This window comes from Pipra filicauda, unplaced genomic scaffold (assembly GCF_003945595.2).
Source record: "Pipra filicauda isolate LSUMZ 115617 unplaced genomic scaffold, ASM394559v2 scaffold27_size4233163_pilon, whole genome shotgun sequence".
NCBI lineage: Eukaryota > Metazoa > Chordata > Aves > Passeriformes > Pipridae > Pipra > Pipra filicauda.
Window position 1 is genome coordinate 345,499 of NW_024104398.1, and position 20,187 is coordinate 365,685.

At 36.5% G+C, this 20,187-nt stretch overlaps 1 protein-coding gene across 2 annotated transcripts in view; it reads right to left on the bottom strand.

The window, feature by feature from the left end:
* TTC7B (tetratricopeptide repeat domain 7B) overlaps nt 1-20,187 on the bottom strand; it is a 138,019-nt gene that overhangs the window by 76,951 nt on the left and 40,881 nt on the right. For both annotated transcript variants that reach the window (XM_027739980.2, XM_039382669.1), the window contains exons 6-9: nt 14,130-14,208; nt 12,888-13,060; nt 8,883-8,946; nt 4,122-4,259 (exon numbers count right to left, since the gene is read on the bottom strand). In XM_027739980.2, the coding sequence (XP_027595781.1) occupies nt 4,122-4,259; nt 8,883-8,946; nt 12,888-13,060; nt 14,130-14,208 (454 nt within the window). The remainder of the gene's footprint in view (nt 1-4,121; nt 4,260-8,882; nt 8,947-12,887; nt 13,061-14,129; nt 14,209-20,187) is intronic.

Here is a 20,187-nt window from a genome sequence, read left to right on the forward strand (position 1 = left end):
TGCAGTGTGTTACCACACTATAACAGAATCCAATGCAAAGCAAAAAGATCACATGAAGAAACAAATACATAATTTACATGTGATATCTTCTCCTGTTAGACATTCCCTTTCACAAACTTGACAAAAGAAAAAAGTTGCTAAACCCCTCTCTCTCACCCTCCAATAGCTGTGGTACTAAATCAAGTGTCTCTAAATCAAGGAGAACTAATTCAGGCTTTTCTTTTCAAATACACTTTTAAATACAACTCTACCTGTTTTGATACCAGTGTTCTACACATGACTTAATTAATTTCAGTACTGCTTCCAGAATTCTGACCTACAGCAGCCATATAATCCCAGAGATTCACACAAAACAGTGGTATACGGACACTTAATACTTAAAAGTTTTTAGACTGCATAATCATACTTTTTTCTCCCATTGTTACATCTATGTCTGTGCACTAATTATACAGAAGTATTTGTTCACAATTAGAAAAATAAAAATTTTGTTTTCTTGGCCTTGCCTAATTAAAAACTAATTACCAAATCTAACTAGAAGACAATGAGGTTGAAGAAATTGACAGTTTAGGGGTTTATAATTTTGCACTTATAAGGACACAGGACACAACTCTAGATTAGTCTAAAAGGTTTGATTTTCATGTACTAATGATCTAGCTACCATTCTTTTTGCTCGACTTCAAGTTCTCTTTACCTGGCTTTGTTCAATAAGAAATGTGACAAGTTACAGGATTTTTCTTTTCTTTGGAAGATGACAGAATTGGCAGTTATGTGGGGGGGGGGGGGGGTAAGGGATACATGTACATGTTTGTGACCTACACAACAACATGAACACCTCATAAACTGGATTATTCTGAACAAAGTAACAACAAGTAATTTCAAAGAGCTAAAGGCTCTATCAAGAAATCCACATCAAGCAATAGTACCCAGGCAGACTGTAAGATAACATTCAGGATAATAGCAACTGACTTAACTAACTGAAAATATATTCAGCACAATCCCTCTTCTGAGGAAAACACAACTGTTGATATTGCCTTGTAAATAACCACAAATCACTCCATGAACAGATAATGTTGAACACATTACAGAATTTTGTTGCTTAGCACTATGGTCTCCTGAAAAGAATATGCTTGAAGTTAGAGAGTTGAAACATGAAAGGACAAAAATCTAAGAAAATTTCTGGTCTGGAAAGCATCTCTTCTGATAGGATATTTATAAGCTCAATATGCTGTATCCTTCAAAGCTTAAAAACCAACTTGATGACAATCAGAGAACTTTGGTTTAGGAAAAAATTATGACCGTATAAAGTTCTTTCATCTAGCTGAAGCCACCCTAAGAAACTGAAAGCCCTCTGTATGTAAACTCGACAAAAAAATGAGCCCTTTTCAATTAAGAACATAACTCAGCATCAGAACAGTTTAACAAGGATAGGACAGATTTTTTATCATTTAATGTTTTTATATAACAGTTGTCTACTTCCATAAGTAATCAGCTATAGCTAAACCAGAAGATGACAATAAGATATTGGAACTGGTGCGTGAATTCCATTTCTACAGTTAGAATAACCTCCTGCTTTCTAATTTGAAGCTACAACAGCTCCTCTAGAGCAACCATAACCAGCTCACAGAGAATGAAGCACTAAAAAATTAAATGCCTTATTACATAAACGAACAGAATGTTCTACGTTTCTGAATTTGTGTTTATTGCAATACTTTAGATTATAAAGGTTACAGACTATGGGCTGCAGGATTTGAGGGTAGATATCCTCTACTCAACTAAAATGTAAGAGTTTCTTGAAGTCTATGTTTTCTGCTGTGCTTTGGATGACAAGAAAACAACAAATGAGATGTTCTAACCATTTCCTGGTAAGACCCTGTTGCAGCTGTATATCTAGAATATCTGTATGCTAAAATAAGTATTGTCTATCATACCAGATCTTCATAAGATGATTTTTTTCATGTTCAGAAAAGATACTTAATGGACATATAACAAATATGTTTTAATTATACTGAACTGAAAGTATTTTTCCAACATAATGGAATTATTTTTTCTTTTTTAAAGAGAACATGTTAAAAGAACCTACATACAATTTTGATTGAATATTACCACAAAGATGCTAGACAAAGATTTAAAAAAAAACAAGAAAAGACCTTAAAAGAAGCCTTAGCCAGACTTCTGGTGTCAAAGACTAAGCCATGGCTAAAAACCCTCAACTAAGCAGCTGGTCAAACACGGAGTCTTTTATTTTCCATGTACTTGTGGATCTGCTTTTGTCTGTAACCAAGATCACCACCAGCACAAGCAACTCCTAAAAGGCACTGAAATCAAAGATCTAAGTCCACTATTCAGAACATTCAACTGTGCTCAAAACACAGAAGGAAAAGGAACAGGCAGTACTCATATGTTAGCTACAGGGGCTAAACCAATCACACAAGCAGTGAGGGAAGCAAGCTCTGTGCTTTTTCTCCATGTGAGGGGACTATGAGACTTTCTTCCTACCCTTCAGGATATTGTCCTGGACTTCAAGACACATGGCTAAGAACAGAGATACCACTAGCTCTCCTGATGAAGCCAAAAACCTCTCTCTTAAGAAAGGTACAAAGAACTGTCAGCAAGAAGCGGCATCTATTGTGACATAAATACTACCCAAAATGTTCCCAAAGGAGACAGTGGAGGAATCCCAGGAACCTGTGATGTTCCCATAAATACAATGGGTGTTTTACATTCTAAAATTAAACACAAAAAATCCATAGCAAAAAAACCCTACATAAAGCCATCTTGACACCAGACAAAATAAAAGAATCAGAATTGAAACCCAGGGCTGCACTACCCTTGCCCAGTTGCTAAGCTACTATATAAAATGGAATGGCTGCTAGTTGCTTGACGAAAAAAGAAATCAGAGTTATCAAGTTTGGGTTTTATTACAATATTTTTTGATGTCTCTCCTTTCAGAAGTTCTAGACTGAAATATATCAAGTGTCAACTCTTGCAGCTTTGGTGCTACCACCTAAAATCACCGGAAGGTGATAGTGTCTGTTGTGGCAAGTAAATGGAAATATTCCTAATTAGATTATGTTGTAGGGTTGCAGTCCTGTATGAGATTTAGTACTCCTTCGTCTTGTGAAACAAACTTCCATCGTACTAATTAAAACTGACTTGTATTGCAACTTGCAGCTATGAAGAGTTTTCAAGAATAAGAACACTCAAATTGAGAGTTTAACATCACAGGAGACACAGATTAATAGCTGACTATCAACATAGATCAGAAAAGAACTGGAGCACTTTCTTCTCATTTTTATCTCAATAGAAGTCCTCTATTATGGTAGAGAGAAACCATGTCCCAGCAAATTAATCCCTGGGTATGCCTTCCTAGCACATACGCTGAAGTATTCTTTCTGTATACCAATAATTAACTGTGGTCAGCAACAGTACCCTGCTGCTGGGTGAGCACTGTTTGAGCAGCAGAAAGATCTGTTCTGTCCAAAAAGCTGTAGTTATTTCTCAGGTATAAAACTGTTAACAGTACTTGACCATTCTCTGAAGAAGTAAGCTGCCACAATCTAACAAAACACATGCGAGTTACATAATCAAACATAAGACATCCGAGAGTGAGAACACATTTCCCACATACCTGAAAAAGAATACATTTCCTTTTGATTAACTTCAAAACCATTTTATAAACTATGAGGACTATGGATCACCCCAAATACTAAGAGTTGTAAAAGAAAGGTTTTTTCTGAAATAAAACATCACAAATCTTTTTTCTAGGTAATTATATCTATCATTTTTATATCCACAACAGCTTTTATTTTTTGCTGTTCATTCTTGCTGTCTCCATTTAATGTGTACCCTTTTAAGCAGATCCATGCATCCCCACCTAAAAATCATGTGAATTTCCACAGCATTAAACATTTACCACATCTCCACACAACTTCTGTGCTTGACCACCTCGAGTCACTTGTGTAAATTTAGACAGTAAGCATTGTGGGGTTGAAACTACCTCCTGTATTAACAGAGTAGTTAGAATTACAGTGTCCGTATTTGTTTATCCCTTCATTACTACCACAATTAACATGATTAACAGAAAACAGCAATGACAACACAGTTGAATATTACTGACAAACCTCTGAGAGCATTTCATACTGGCCTCTTCTTCCCAAGGCTATAGTAAGTAAATCGTAGACGACAGATGCACTTTGCAAACTGATGATACGATCGTTTTTGTGTTCAGGTATTCTGCTTAGTACAGCATCACGGTTAGCCTTAAACACACCACAAATAAGGAAACAAAGTCAGCCAATCTAATTGAAGTTATATTTTCACTCAAGTAACTACCACTCTATTCAAACTGACAGCCACCAGTTGATATAAGTGATACAGAGAGACAGTATCTGCTACTCATTTATAGATAGAAAGAATCACCAATTTTATACATTAGTGGAAAGACTGATGTTTTTACCTGAATCTACTTTTAATTATTTCATTCTAATTACATAAATTAAGTAATGTATTTAAATTATTGAAGAGTTCTCAGAAACAAAATAAGGTGGGGGTTTTAAAATAATGTATATTCATCTTCTAAAATTTATTTTTATTCTTGTATGCTAGTAAAACATATTAGAAGAATCTTCAAATCCTGTACTCCAGTTTTTGTAAAATAAGGCAATAAATTTCTTTTCTCTTCACAACATTATGACACTAGCCTCTCACTTGTGGAAGATAACCTGTCCAGGATAACCCACAATCACCTTCAGGGTTTACTACTGAGAATGAAAACTGACCCTGGTTCTGAAAACAGGTTTGGAATCAGGCCATGTTTGCAGTAAGGCTTTGTACTTTCAATCCTGTTTTGTGAAAGGCACAGTGTAAATCTGATTCCTTAATTAAACTGTTCCTTTTGTGAAGGAAGACAGCTGAGATAGAAATGGATTAAACGAATTGACCATGTTCACAGAGAAATCTTGTTAAAGAGCAAAGAGTAAAAGTCAGGTCTCCCAATAGCTAGTACCTATACTGAAAAATCCAGTACTTCTCCCACTATACCATCAAGCCTCTGAAAATACCTTATCTTGTTATTTTACCTTTTTCTAGTTTTCTTGGTGTTTAATATTCCCATTGGTACAAATGTTAGTATATCTGCTAATTTGAAGTCAGAAGTTAAAGATCCTTCTCTCTCCTCATCGCCCCTTTTCTTTATTTTTAATTACACAGGGCATGGCCTCCTTAATACATTTAGTTAAATACATTATGCATCTTATTTCCCCCTTTTCCAAATGCAAAGAATGACACACAATAAGGGATAATAAATTTTTTTCTGCTTTAACAGGATAACATTTTAAGGTCTGAACATCCTCAATATATCATTAAAATCAGAATAATTAAATACTGAAAAAAAATTTAAAGAGATACATGGAGAGTAAAATGCACAGACATTTCAGGAATTATCAACTGAATAATCAATCCACAGTTTGGTTTGAAAACACCCCCCCCACACACACACACCCCAAACCAGACATTTTGCTTTCTTTTGATCAAGAAGTCTTTTGCTTTTCCTTTCTACGCTGCATAATGTTTAATGAGCTTCAAGAACTTCTTTTTAACTCCACATTTAATCACTATTTGACTCAATTCCTTGCAAGTACAGAACAAGCTATGAACTAGCACTTCTTGTGAAAAAATGGCTGCCAATCCCAAAGCAGTATTATAGGAGAGGACGTCTTGTAATTATTAAAGATATCTTATATATTTGAACAATCATTTTCTTCATAATTATAATATAGAATGTACATACAAACTTCAGTCATCAGTATTTCAGAACTGCCACGGTCTCAGACACAATCAAGGGACAATTAGTTAAACTGCAATGAGTCACTTGGCCACAGTTACCACACACACTTTAAGCCTGTAACACATCTGAGCACTACAACTTAGTTCAACGACAGCAGAAGAAAGGATATGCTCAGCCATTTTACCACTGGTTAAGAATTACACATCGTAGTGATCAGTGACACGAAGTCTAGCTGGAGGCCAGTAACTAGTGATGTATCCCAGAGACTTATGCTGGGCCTGATCCTGTTCCTGATCTGGATGCAGCCTCAAGCACATTTGCAGATAATACAGAACTAGGAGGAGGAACTGATACGCCAAAGGGCTGTGCTGCCATCCAGAGGGACCTCAACAGGCTGGAGGAATCTGACAGGAACCTCATTGAAGGCTTCAACAAAGACTTGGAAGTGCAAAGTCCTGCACCAGGGAAGGAACAACCCCAGGCACCAGAATATGCTGGGGGCTCCCCAGCTCAAAAGCAGCATGACAGGAAAGCATCTGGGGGTCCTTGGTGGACACCAAGTTGAGTTGGAGCCAGCAATGTGCCCCAGCTGGAAAGAAGGCTATTGATAGCCCAGGCTGCGCTAAGGAGCGTTGTCAGCAGGTCAAGGGAGAGCCTCCCCTCTGTTTAGCACTGGTGAGGCCACACCTGTAGTACTGGGTCCAGCTCTGGACTGCCCAGTACAAGAGACATGGAGCTACTGGAGACAGTCCAACGAATGCCCACTAGGATGAATAAGTGACCTGGAGCATCTCTTCTGTGAGGAAAGGCTGAAAGAGCTATGACTCTTCAGCCTGGAGAAGACAATGCTCAGAAGGGGAACCTTATCAATGTGTAGAAATATCTGAAGGAAGGATACAAGGAAGAGGGAGGCAGGCTCTTTCCAGTGGTGCCCAATGACAGGACCGGAGGCAGTGAAACACTGGAGGTTCCCTTTGAACATCAGGAACCAGTTTTTTTACAGTGAGGGTGAATGAGCACTGGCACAGGCTGCCCAGGGAGGTTGTAGAGTCTCTCTCCTTGGAGATATTCAAAAGATGTCTGGACAGAGATGCAGCCTGCTCCAGGTGGGCTGGTTTGAGCAAGGGGTTCAAATAAAATGACTTCCAGAAGTCCCTTCCAACCTTAATCATTCTGTGATTCTGTTACCACAACTCAGCTGACACGCAATACATACATGCACTGTAACATGAAGGTATCAGTCCTTCAGATCACAGAATCACAGAATGGTTTGGGTTGGAAAGGACCTAAAAGATCATCCTGCCATGGGCAAGGACACTTTCCACCAGACCAGGTTGCTCAGAGCCCCATCCAACCTGGTCTTGAATGGGGCTTTTTCTTCACTAATTCACAGACAATGAAAGGAAGGGATCATACTAGTTTAATAACACAAGAGCATCTCAAAACACCAGCGATTACTCAATCTTCTGTAAGTGTTCTTATTTCTTTCCCAAGTAGTGGTTTCAAAATCATAAATCACATACTACTTCACAACTACTACAGCTAGAAAGTTAGCATGCATGGAAGCTGAAGTAACAGGTCTCAACTCTCAGAAAGGTAAGTTTGTAATGATGAATATTTTTATGCTCAATCTTCCCCTTTCCCCCCTCCAAAACTGAACAAATGACTTAGCCAAAGTAAGTCAGTCATGTCAAAGATTTTATACTCCCCTGAAACAAACTTTTTACCTGAGAAAATCTGCAATAATTAAAAAAAAAAATAAAATTGAAAGCTTGCTAAGGGTTATGCTCTACAGTGACAGCACTTGATATAATCAGGCAGATCTGATTCAAAAAGGGAAAGCTGTAAGTAATCTGAAATGAAACTTAACAAGGCAGTACTTTTAATTTGTTTTTTGGCTTCTTAATGATGATATGTAAGGAACTACACATTCGAACATAGTAATAAGCAGTCAGATCTTGCAGAGCCGGGACTGCTTCAACTTCACACCATGACCGTGGTTCACATCAGAATTCTGTACATCTCCACAAGCTGCTCAGGCACATTACAGAGGCACCTCTCAGTGCTAAGTATATACTGCAGTAAAATCAACATATGATATGTGGAAATGTTTGCTCAGTCTATTTTTCTGTACTCTGAGAATCAAAATCTAGACAGAATTTCTAGATTCTGTCATGAATATTGCAAGGCACATCACTAGGAATGAGGAAAGTAGTTAGCACACAGTGTAAATGTGTGCCACTTCAAAATAGTTCAACTAGGACAATGTTCACTAAAATGCTCTGATCTATTTAACTGTAGCAAATCAGAAATTATGCCAAAGCACGTAGGCATTTGAATCACCTATAGAACTTAAAAGACTACATCTCATTGATGTGCAGTGAGACAGACTGCATGATGCCTGAGACTGCAGAGGTTTCACACCTCCAGTTAAAAAAACAGCAAAAGCTTCAGCTTCAGCCTTCATTTAATTTTATCTGAGAACATAAAAAACTGACATGGTATGAGAATGCCAGTACGTGGCAGTTGATTGATGACTAGCAAAATCATACTAGAGGAAATTATGGAAGATTGATTAAGGCCACAAGCAGGCCATTGGAAGGAATCACTTATGAGGACTTCTTAAAAAAAAATCCAGTAGCAAAGACTGAATGTCATTATCATTAAAAATCATTTACAAATTTAAGTGACCGAAGTTTTATGCACAATAGAAAGTACTTTTTGACAACGTTTATTATGCCCATCTAGTAGTCTTTGATTTGCCTTTAACAACAAAAATAACTTAGATTTTGATTCTGTCTGAATAGCAACCAGCTGGTGTAGTAGTGCCAAATGAAAGACCTGGCTTGTTCACTTGCCCATGCTTAGAAGGAGGCTAAGTACAGCCACTCCAAAGGAGAAAAACTCCATAACACTTGCAGACCTCATCTTGCTGGCTCAGAGGAACAGAAGCCTGAGTTTCAGAAGTAACTGCCTGCTTTCCTAACAGAAAATGAAAGACAAGGCAAAGTAAGGCATGGCAAAAAAAAAAAAAGAGTTCTATTTTCATTTAAAAAAATCCCAAGGAAAACACACACAGTCTCTCTATTTTACCTACCATAGATTCACTAATAAGCAGCAACAGTAAGGCTTCCTCTGTATTTTCTTGAGGACAGAAGATGCTGTTCAAAACAAGAATTTAATTATTTAATCAGAACACATTACTTTCAGGAGTAGCTCATACACATATATTAAAAGCACTGTAAAAACTGGAAAACTTCCAGAAAAGCAAAGAGAAAATAACTTGCATAGAAAAAACAATTGGTTAAAATGCATTTCTTTGCAACGTTCTAAATTTGCATTTCAGAAAAGTTAGCCAAACACAGTAAAAGAATAAAACTACCACAGCTGTCAGAGTTGAACACATTCAAATATCCCAAAATTGAACATAATTTGACAACTGTAAAAAGTAAACCCATTCTTTAATTAGCCTCTGGTACCTAATTTATCTGATCTGAATCTACATCACTGATTCAGAGGTTAGCAAGAGAAAACTCTCATAAAAGAACAGGATAACTTTTGTATTTTAGACAATATGTGGAGAAATATTTCTATTGGTCTTTCATCAGATATGCTTGAGATTTTTCTTCCTGATGCATTTGACAGCTATGAATATTTTTCAATAGAGCCATGACAATCTTCACCCACTTGGCATAACCACTGTTACTTCCAAGAAGTTTAATTATTTGTTTTTAATGAAGTACGCTTCCTTATGACTTAATACTGAAGGTTTGCATAGGACTAGTTTGCAAACTTCACTGCTTTCTCTCAACACTGGATGCTTTCTGAATGCTTTTCTAAGCTGGTGGACAGACAACAGTAATCTGCATTGGATACATGTCTGGTAGGAATTCATCCATCCTTTCTCACATACAGAGAAAAAAACTCACCCAAATCAGTGACTGTGTTTCATCTCTTCAGATTTCTTCCTCTAAACTATTTCTGAATTAGCACAAGTACTATTTCCTGTTAATCCAGACCATTAGTTCCACAATTAACTGTTTAAATGTAGAAAATAATCTGTTGCTGTTAATAAGCAATTCCTATAGTCCCAAGGGTGTTTAAACTACAATACATTATGGAAGGGAAACAAAACTTGTCCAACATTAAACATCCTTTGATTTCTTTATTTTTTTAAGCACTAGAAATATAAGCAGTAATTAAATGCCTGAAAGGAAACGGAAACTAAAAGACATCTGAACTCCAGACAGTTTGAAAGCAACATTGTGAATGTATTGTGGTAATATACAACATCTAAGACACCAGGGCAGTTGTTTTGTTGTTGTATTTTTATTTTTTAATCAATGCAATTGCTTGCCAGATTTTGAAGAATATTCTAAATCTCAGAAGACGTTTTTATTTTTACATAACAAAGACATTTCAAAACACAGTTACTCATGAATAAGAACCACCTAGGATAAGAAATGAGGAGTGATGAGGTGGCATCAGAGAGCTCCTCATTTAACTATCCAGTCTTCTCTGCAGAATTTAACAACCTGGAAGAAGATTCTACCTGACTGACTGAAAATGGCTCCCAGAAAGCAGAATAATGATTGGAAAGAGCTGCTGGAGAAATTACTTTATCAGAAAAAATGGGAAGTTGCCCCCAAGAGAAGTCCTAAAAAGTGACTTATCAAAATAAAAGCAAACATTATTTTCACCTACAAGTTTAAAACATATTTTTGAAAATAAGTTGTTGTTTGTCTCAAACAGTGAAGTTCCTCTCCATGAAGAAATTACTGAGAAATTTCTTTGACCTATCTAAGTTTAGTTGAGTGAACTTGGACACTTTTTGTGTCTCCTGACAGATGCAGGCATATGAGTAAAGTAATTTCAATGTAACGGGGCAGAACAAAAGAGGAATCAGAAGCATGAAATGCCTATCAACCAAAGGCAAATGAAATTTATCCTCAGTTGAAGAACTGGTTAAACAAAACTGAAGAGGCAGTTAACATGGAGATCTACAAAACCATAAGTGCTACTAGTCAAATCACGTTCACCATCCTCAATAGAACACAAGGCAGTTATTTAATGTATCAGGCAACATATTTAGAAAAAAAATTGCATCGTGGACTCAGAGCCGATGGTCAGAAGAATACCTAGGAAGAAGCTTCCTAGATAATCTATCTTGCTATTCATTGTCTTTAGTACTTACTTTCAATCACTACTGGAGATGACATAGTTGGCTAGACGTGTTTGATATGATATGGTGTTAGTCAGTCTGATGTGACAAAAGAAAAGGACTTAATTACATGCTCTGTTGAAATTGCAGAACTCCTTGCCTGCATGTCCCGAACGAGAAAATTAAACTGAACAAAGCCCCACTTTTGCCAGGAGGCATGATGAAAAGGATGAGTTGAGAATGGAGATCATAAGTTTGAAAGACTGAGCCTGAGAAACCTGCTGTAAGTATTCTGGATCAAGAAAGGAGAATTGCCTGAAGTCTTTGAAGATAAAGGCCATTCTACTGATAGTAGTAAAAGCAACATAATTATGTGGGTTTGTTGCTGTGTTAAGTATCCATTAATGGAAATCTGCAATAAATACAGCTAACCAACTCAAAATAGTGTCATACTGCAGGCAATTCTGTTACGATATAAAGATCCTGCGAACACTAAAAACATCTCTCCATTATTTAAGGTATGACTACTTCTCTAATCAATCTGCCACAGAAGCAAACTCTTTTGCACATAACAAGGTCACTTTATGGAAAAAAACTTTCATATTAACTAACAAGACATAAATATTGTAAGAGAGGAACAGAGTGTTCTTTAGGATTTGCTGCATGATACCAAGTCGTTTGAAAAAGAGAATACATGATCCTGCATAAAAGAGATTTCCTCCTGTTTGGTCAATAAATGTATGCTTTCTGTGTGCAGTGATCAAGGTGTATTCATAAAAATAGGTATTTCCTTTTTACCAAAAAGGTTGTCTGTACGTGCAGTTTGTTAAATATGTACTCGCAGGGAAACACAGTAGTTGTTTCAGCAGATTGATTGTTCGACTCCATGCCTGCATCTTTTCCTAAAGCTCAATAGACTGCTTTTAATGACTTCACATCCTAGACGTAGTCAGACAAAATTGAAATTATAAAATACACAATGCCTGGCTTTTAATCCAGTTGGACAACAATATAAATAAAACCAGAAACAATAATAAATTCTTTGAAGAAAAACTGTCAAAAATGTCCTATGGAACAGAGAATAGTGTCCTCAAAAGACATCCCTACATCACAATGATTTCACAAAATCTCAGAGGAGTTGAGGTTGGAAGGGGTGTCTGGGGATCAGAGTCATTAACTTCTAAGAAAAATTTAAAATTCAAGGAAATGGCTATCTACATTTAATACTAACCCTAATGGTGATAGGTTTTGAAAAAAAAGGTTACATTTTCAAGAAGGAAGAAATACACAAAGCTACTCTAGAATACAACATCAGATATATCACACAAAAATGATCCATAAATAAAGCATCACTTATCTGAATCATTGAAAGATTAAAACTCAACAAAAAGGCGGCATCACAAAGAAGTGCCAAAACTAATCTAAGATGATTAAAAGGTAGCTGCCTTGGGAAATAAACTACTTTTGAGACTGCTAGATAAATTTCTAGATATGTTTTGTTTTTTTTCAAAATGCTTCACAGACCAACTTGACTTCTAATTTCTAAATCTTTCCTAGAATAGGGGTCTACAAGCATCACACAACTTTTAAATTGTGCGGTCTCCGATTTGCCATCCAATTAATGTTTTCTTTTATAGCCCAGGTATAATAAAAATAATGACTTTACCATATACATCATGACAGAAGAATAAAAATTTTTACAACTGAGAACAAACAGTCTCATGTATACAGCACAAACTTCTGCTTAGAGAAACATTTTCCTTCCCTAGTTCTCTTCAGAGAATATATATGTATATACATATATACACAGACAGCATGGGAAACATTCCCATTCATATTGCTAAATTCCTTCTACGTATTGAAAAAGATAAACCAAATTAACCGGTGCACTGAGTTACAACTGAAGTTATAGAAACAAAAGAGGTATAAACTCAGCCATACTTTTCTCCAGTGTATACACGTGGTCTTCTACTGAGTGCATAATTCTTAGTATTTGAACCTTTTCGAAGTGGATCATCTAGGGGTGATTGGTGAGGAGGATCTTCCAGTGGATTCCAGTAACTCTGTTCACACATACCTCGTAACAAAATTTCCGCGAGTTGTCTCGCTATCGTCTGTAAAAGCGAAGGATAAATATTTTCTTTAGAAATGCTGAATACAAACTCTTTAAAAATGCTCAGATTTCTTTCTAGTGAAGACTAGTTATGTAGAATATATTTTCTGTTATTTTACAACATCCAAAAAACAGGTATACTGCTATTTAAGAAGTGAAAGTTCCCAGTTCAATTCTCTAAACACAAAGAAAATAATGGCAAAAACAAACAACTTTTCAATTATATCAGTTAAATCCAGATACTTCTGAAGTATCAACAACACCAACTGCTGCTCCTATGAGCAGAGCACATGCAGGTATATTTTCAGACATTTTGTTCTCAATAACCTCTACTGCCTCACCAGGCCTGGAGCAGTTGTTTGCGGGGGAGAGACCACAGTGGAGCAGATGGTCCACACTGCAGCCTGCTAAGAGGACCATGGTGGAGCAGAGTGATATTCCTTGAAGGAACTGCAGCCCAATGGAGGGACCCCATGCTGGAGCATGGGAAAAGTGTGAGGACTAAGGAGCAGCAGCGAGGAACTCACCACAACCCTCCACCCCCCATGCACCACTCAAGGAATGGGAGGGCAGGGAGAGGAGGTAGAAGAGTCAGGAGTCAAGGATTGAAGTTGAATCTGGGAAAACGGGGTGGGAGGAAGGTGTTTTAGTTTTTGTCTTTGTTTCTTACCATCCCATTCTCTCTTAATTGACAATTAAATGAAGTTAATGTCCCCCAAGAAGAGTCTGTTTTGCCTGTGACAGTAATTAGTAAGCAAACAGCTCTGCCTCAACCTAGAAGCTTATTTCTTCCCCGTCATGTTAAGGAAGGAGAGTCCAAGGGTAGCTGGGTGGGCATCTGGCAGCCAGAGAAGGTCAACCCAGTACAGACAGTTATAGTTTGCGTGCTGACTGGGGCTGCATTCACTTAAGCCAGGAACTGTAACCTTACAAACTGGTGGATAACAGGTCCTTATCAATATCGTATGTATCTGCCTATTCATCTCTAACTCACCCACTATATTTATTATGCTTTACCTGCCTACCAAAATTCAGATGCTGCAATAGGAATATGGTTTACTGTAACTTACCATTCGCAGGTTTTGTGTAGTTCTTGTTTCAACAGCTCTTAGTAACTCTCTAAATCTACCAACTCCTCTTGTCAAGTTCCTGTATATAAATATAGAATTTGACAGTATTCCACCTTGGATGTAGTAACACCATAATATATTATTTGATAAAATTGTTAAAATACATGCTCTCTTTTTTTTTTCCCCTGCATAGCCTCATTGCCTTTCTGTGAGACAGACAGATAGCTATATTCATCTGGGAACCCCACTACTGCTTACTACAACATTCCCTGCCAGTTTATTGAAAAGAGATGATCAGTAGATAGTTCAAGGGAAAGCAAGGAAAAAAGTAAGAAGCAACCACCTCAAAAAGAGAAAAAAAACAAAACTGAAGTTGGTCTCACTACTACAATAGTTTTTAATTTCCAATGACATTGGATTTCAAAGTATAAACTTTAGGGGAAAAAAATCCATTTTAGCTGCCTCTTGACACCTTAAAATAGGGAGATAAAAAAGAAGTAGATCTTGTAACTGTCAGTGAAAGTAATGTAAAATTTTGAGCTCCTTTTCAGAAGGGAAACAGCACAAACACATTAAGGTGCCCTGTGTGGCCAGACAAGGACTGGGGGATCAGTGTTCTGTTCTTGACTCTAGCTGTCTTTTGGTGTAGCTTCTGCAACTCAAGTTTCTTTGTTTGTGCTTCTTCCACTTCTGCTGCCTAAACACCTTTTACAAAGATTCAAGACCCTCAGAGGCATCATTCATACTAATAATTTTAGCAGACCTGAACTTTCTTATAAAAAAATGGATTATTTTGAATGGTCTTCCAGCTTTATCTTTTTCTCATCTCTAGATCAGTTGTGGTTTTTTTATTGCACATAAAAGCAGTTGATAATATTTTATTTTATATTAATACCATTTGTCTTTGAACTGGTGAAGAACTGGGTTGGCTTTTTGCTGAGCTGAAAAACTGAATTCTGCCACCTCAACACAAAATACAGGACAGCCATTTCAGTATTTGAAGTTTAGTTACAGAATAAAATCATTTTATCAAAAGCATATTTTGTGTTAAATCATTGCTGTTATGTCATATAGTTGTATTATCTTAAGGTGTGATGTTATGTGCAAGCTACATAACATTTACCCAAGACAGGCTCAAAAAAGAAATATTACATATTGTGTAAGCTTTCTTTAAGTAAAAGCTATACAGCACTGCATTATAAATTTGATGTTGAAATTGCCTTCCTTACTCTGTTGTCTTTATTTATAAATATATTTAAAATACTGATTTTCTGAATTGCAACTCTGTACAAATTCAAAAAAGAGACAGCATTTTTATACAAATACTTTCTTTAAATTTAGTTGCAGAATACTTGAAACCAGTGCTGATGCAAGAGATCTTGCTACAGAACTGCAGAACTCCTGCAGAACTCCTATCTCTTTACCTAGAGACCTACTCATTTATTTTACTCTTCATATTACATGACAGCACTCATGTCTGTTCTGTTTTACAAAATTATCAGTGTATTTCAGAAACTTTAGTCTCCACCACATCTTTCACTAGCACAGACGTCATCTTTCATTAGCACAAGTTCACCTTCTAAAATACTTTTATATAAAAGCTCATTTAAAAAGAACTAGCATTTCCAAATAACAAAAACTGTATGTACAGGTTGAAAGTTATGTCACCAGTTGACTAAAAAGAAATAATCACCAGTCACACAAGAAATAGTAACTGTTTGTAAAAAGCCCACATGCTAAAGCAGAGCTTGACCACAGAGTGACCAGTCAGTATATACTAAAGAAAATTCATCTTGTGTAAATATCTAGCATGGAAATGACTGTTTGAAAGATAATGTTGATTTATATATTTCACACGGGCAGGCCACAACAGCTAATGTATAATACACCAACTTCATATACTAATGAAGTACAGAAAGTCAGTAGCCCAAATTTTAAGAAATCCCCCAAACTCATTGAAAGCCTGATACATTTGGCACCTTTGGAAAGCCAAAATACACATCATTCACTAATACCACATGTCAAATATTTTGGAGAGCCAACAGCAGATCACTGGAATCCCGGCTTTAAGTCCTCTGCCTTAAGTGCATATTTCCCATGAATGGAGTTCTCTCTCAAAGACCGTATTTCAAAGTGACAGACGTGTCCTCAAAACAAGATTTTAAAAAAAAACCAAACAAAAACCAAAAACCAAAACAGACTTGCCAAAAACCTGAAATGATCCCTGCTAAATTGTCAAAAAAAGAGTTATGAGCAAGAACTTGTCAGCTTGAAACTTTATCTTCCCAGTGCAGATGAAACATATACTATGTAGTAGAACTTCAAATCACAATGCCTTTATGAAATTCTAGGAATTGGCATTTTTTTCCATATGAAGTTTATGTCTTTTAATGTGTTACAAGAACAACAAAAAAAATACTTCATGAAAAAACATGTAACTTCATGTAACATGTAACTTCATGACAGGTTGTTATTAGTTGCCTATTACATTTTCATAAGCATCTACAAGGGACTAAAATTTGTGACTGAAGTTCTACTGTATCATGGAAGAAGCAGTAAGATTGTACAAGAAAAGAAAGCAGTTAAAATACAGAATTAGTTTTTGCTTCATAAAGCATTTAACATTGATCCACTGCACAAGTCAACACAAACACAATACAGATTTGTCAAGCATCTTCTACGTGAAATATACTAAAAAACAGATTTCAAAACTACAATCTAAAATCAGCCCAAAATTGAGTTAAATGCTTTGAGAGACAAGAAATGAAGCAAAATATACCATGACAATATGGTAGGTCTCCACACCACGCTGCTTTTAGCAAAGTACATTTCCTGTATTTGTTAACAGTCTGTAACACCGGGGAGAAGAGTGGTGGCTATTCCGGCACATACTTTTCCTGCCTAGCCCAGGACACACACAGCTTTTACCGGCTTTTCACTACGATGTGCCTTCATGTTAGCAGTTCCACCGTGCTGACTTAATGCCAGAGCAAAAGGGCACATTAACTTAGAAAACATAGTTCCACAGTGTCTGTAAACGACTTTGAGATCCTTTCTCGAGACAAGGAATTTTAACATTAACACACACTCAGAGTTGACACATTTTCAGTCAAGACAAAGACAATCCACAGATGGACACTGCAAGTTACACACATGGGTTTACATGACTGCCTCCCGTCAGAATTGCACCTTCCTCGGTTTTAAAGACAATTAGAATGTTTGCTGCTTTAAATCTTCTTTGACTCTTTCAGTAGCAATTTGCCAGTTAGGTTGAGAACCAAGATCTATTGAAAGTCTAGGCAGATCGATGCCCTTAGGGCATACTTGCATCCTTGTGTCTACATATTTGCACCCTAAACCCCAACAATTCATGGTAGAATCTAATTAATCACTGTGATACAAGATCAACTTTTATGCTCCTTTGAAAATTTCAAACACAATTTTTGTTTAGAATAATGAAAATATTTTAACTGCTCCCATGCAAAGGTGCTCACTCCTAAACAGGGACAGAAGTTAGTAACTGTAGATACGATACAAGCCAAGTGCAGGAAGAAAATTAAGGGGCACCAAGGATAAACTTCCAGCACAGAATCAGAAGACCTGTATATAGGCATGAAGGCCAGCAGTAGAAAACTTTAGGCATAAACATACTTGTCGCCATCACCACCAAGAAGTCTATTGGTTTTAAAAAGCATGGTTGGCATCAGACAACACAGGGGTTTGGCATTAGTGGTCCAGAAAAACCTCACACCCTAGAAACAACTTCTTATTTTTGTAGTTTTAAACACACACCCAAAAAGTAGAAAAGAATGAAAGAAACTGCTAACAAGAAGCAATCTACATTTGAGTGATGTTAGAATAAAAAAACCAAATACTATTCCTTATAACAAAGGTAGTGAGATTAATCACAACATACTCAAAACAGGCTACAAAAGAAATGTTTTAAATTTAACCTCAGAAGGTTGATAAGATTAATTTACTCTGTACTTACAGTGTATTTTGGTAGTATCTCCTCCATTAGTGTGAGAAGGGCTTTGTTTGTGAGGCATTTTCCTTATGCTTATCAATCAAAAAGCCCAAATATTTAGTCTACCATTGCCTTTTAAAGATTAAACATGAAATTAGAATAAATTTTGTTAAGTGATCTTCGACCAACCCTCACCTGCTCTGCAATTCGGTGGCTAAATTGTAAGCACTTCTCCCATTTAAGAGAGAAAAGTATATCCAGAGCCATGCAGCCACACCATTGAATAGGCTAAGCTAATTATATTATTACTTCATTGCTGAGGCACATTTTTAAAATACTCATCCTTTAAAAAGAGAAAAATCAAGAACAATGAGATCTACAGGGCTTGATCAAAGCGGTAAAATGGAAACTGCATTTTGGAATTGAGCTCATGTTCCAAATGCACCTTTTCTTTTGTTCTCTCTGTCTTCCTCTCTATATTTATATAAAGAAAAAGAAATGCAATGGTTGTAAACTCATTGATACTGTAAGATTTAAAGTTGGTGTATTTCTTCTAAGAATTCAAATAGGAAATAAAAAAAAGGAATTATTTTAAAGGTAAGGAGTAAGAGCAGACAAAACTCTTAGTACGCATGCCAATCAGAACAGTGGCATTTCAGTAACTTCAATATGATTGACATGTTTACAAAAAAATAAAAATTATTTAAATCCATACACTCTAGCTAATTATTTTAAGCCAATTAAGAGTAATTTACACGGTATTAAGAGAAGAAATCATTTCACATTGAAACAAGTTACTTTAAAAAGCAAGAAATGTGACAAATCAAGAGACTAACTCTGTAGCAACAGAACATCCTAATATCAAGGCCTGTCACTTACCCTCTGCTTTATACAGTCTCACAAGAAGAGCTACAAGAAAAATGAAAAGGACTGACATTCTATGGCTCTCTGCAATAACTTTATTAAAGGCTGACGAAACGGAGAAGACTAAGTACTATGCACAATAGAGATGCTTCAGATGGTTGTGACTAATGTCTGTGTCTGGTTTCCCTCAGCTTTAAGAGGGTGGAAGGGAAGCATAATTTACTCCACAATTAGAAAAACATCCTGGTAAACATTTAGATATCATCTCTCAGAGGCAACACAGTTGCAATTTCACACAGTTCTGTTTTCCCTCTCTTTGTTTCATACTTACAGTTTCAATATTCCCACAATATCACGTAATTTCCACTAAACATTAATTATCACTGGACATTACTTTTCGAATAAAATGTAGAAAACACCTAATTATCTGCCAGAATCTAAACTACTCTTCTTTTTTTTTTTAAAGCCTACTTCAAAAAAAAAAATTATTGTGACACACTTCTCATTTTATTGTTAACTCATGCAGAAAGAAAAATCCCAGGTATCTCAAATTCACTACAGAAGATCATGTTTGCTTGATGCTTAAAAGTTCTCAGTTGACGTTTGGGTTTATAAATGAAACATCTTCAGTGTGCCATTAGAGCTACACAAGCCTAAGTACTTGAAACAGTCGAATCAAGCAGCAATTCTTGCATTCATGCATTCAAAATGAAAACACACACTGCCTAGACTGCAGTTTCACTTGTACTTAGTCGACTTAATGGTTCACTGCCTAAAGAGGAAGACCTCATCCTCCCCATTCTCATCTCTTCGTGTTCTCTTATTCCACCATTCTTCCTTCTTGATATCTTCCTACTCTCACTTGCATGGTCCTATCTGTTTTCTGACAGCCACACCAGCCACTATCACACCTTGCAGTGAATCAGTTCTTCTCACTAGTATGACAGAACGCTATGATCTCTTTGCTCTTTGGTTTCTGCTGGTTTGGAGAATGAAAAGACTCCACAGAAGAACCAAACAAGTACCTGAACCAGCAAAAGGCAAACAAGAAAAATTCATGTTAGGAGTGTAGGTATGGAGAAGATGAGAGCAGGTAACTCCACTTTACAATGTCTGGACACCAACCCTTTTGTTTACTGTTTCTCTTGACACCACCACACAAACACAAAAGGAGGTACATCCAGAATAAACCTGTTTTGAAAACTGCAACGGAAGTGATTTTGTTTG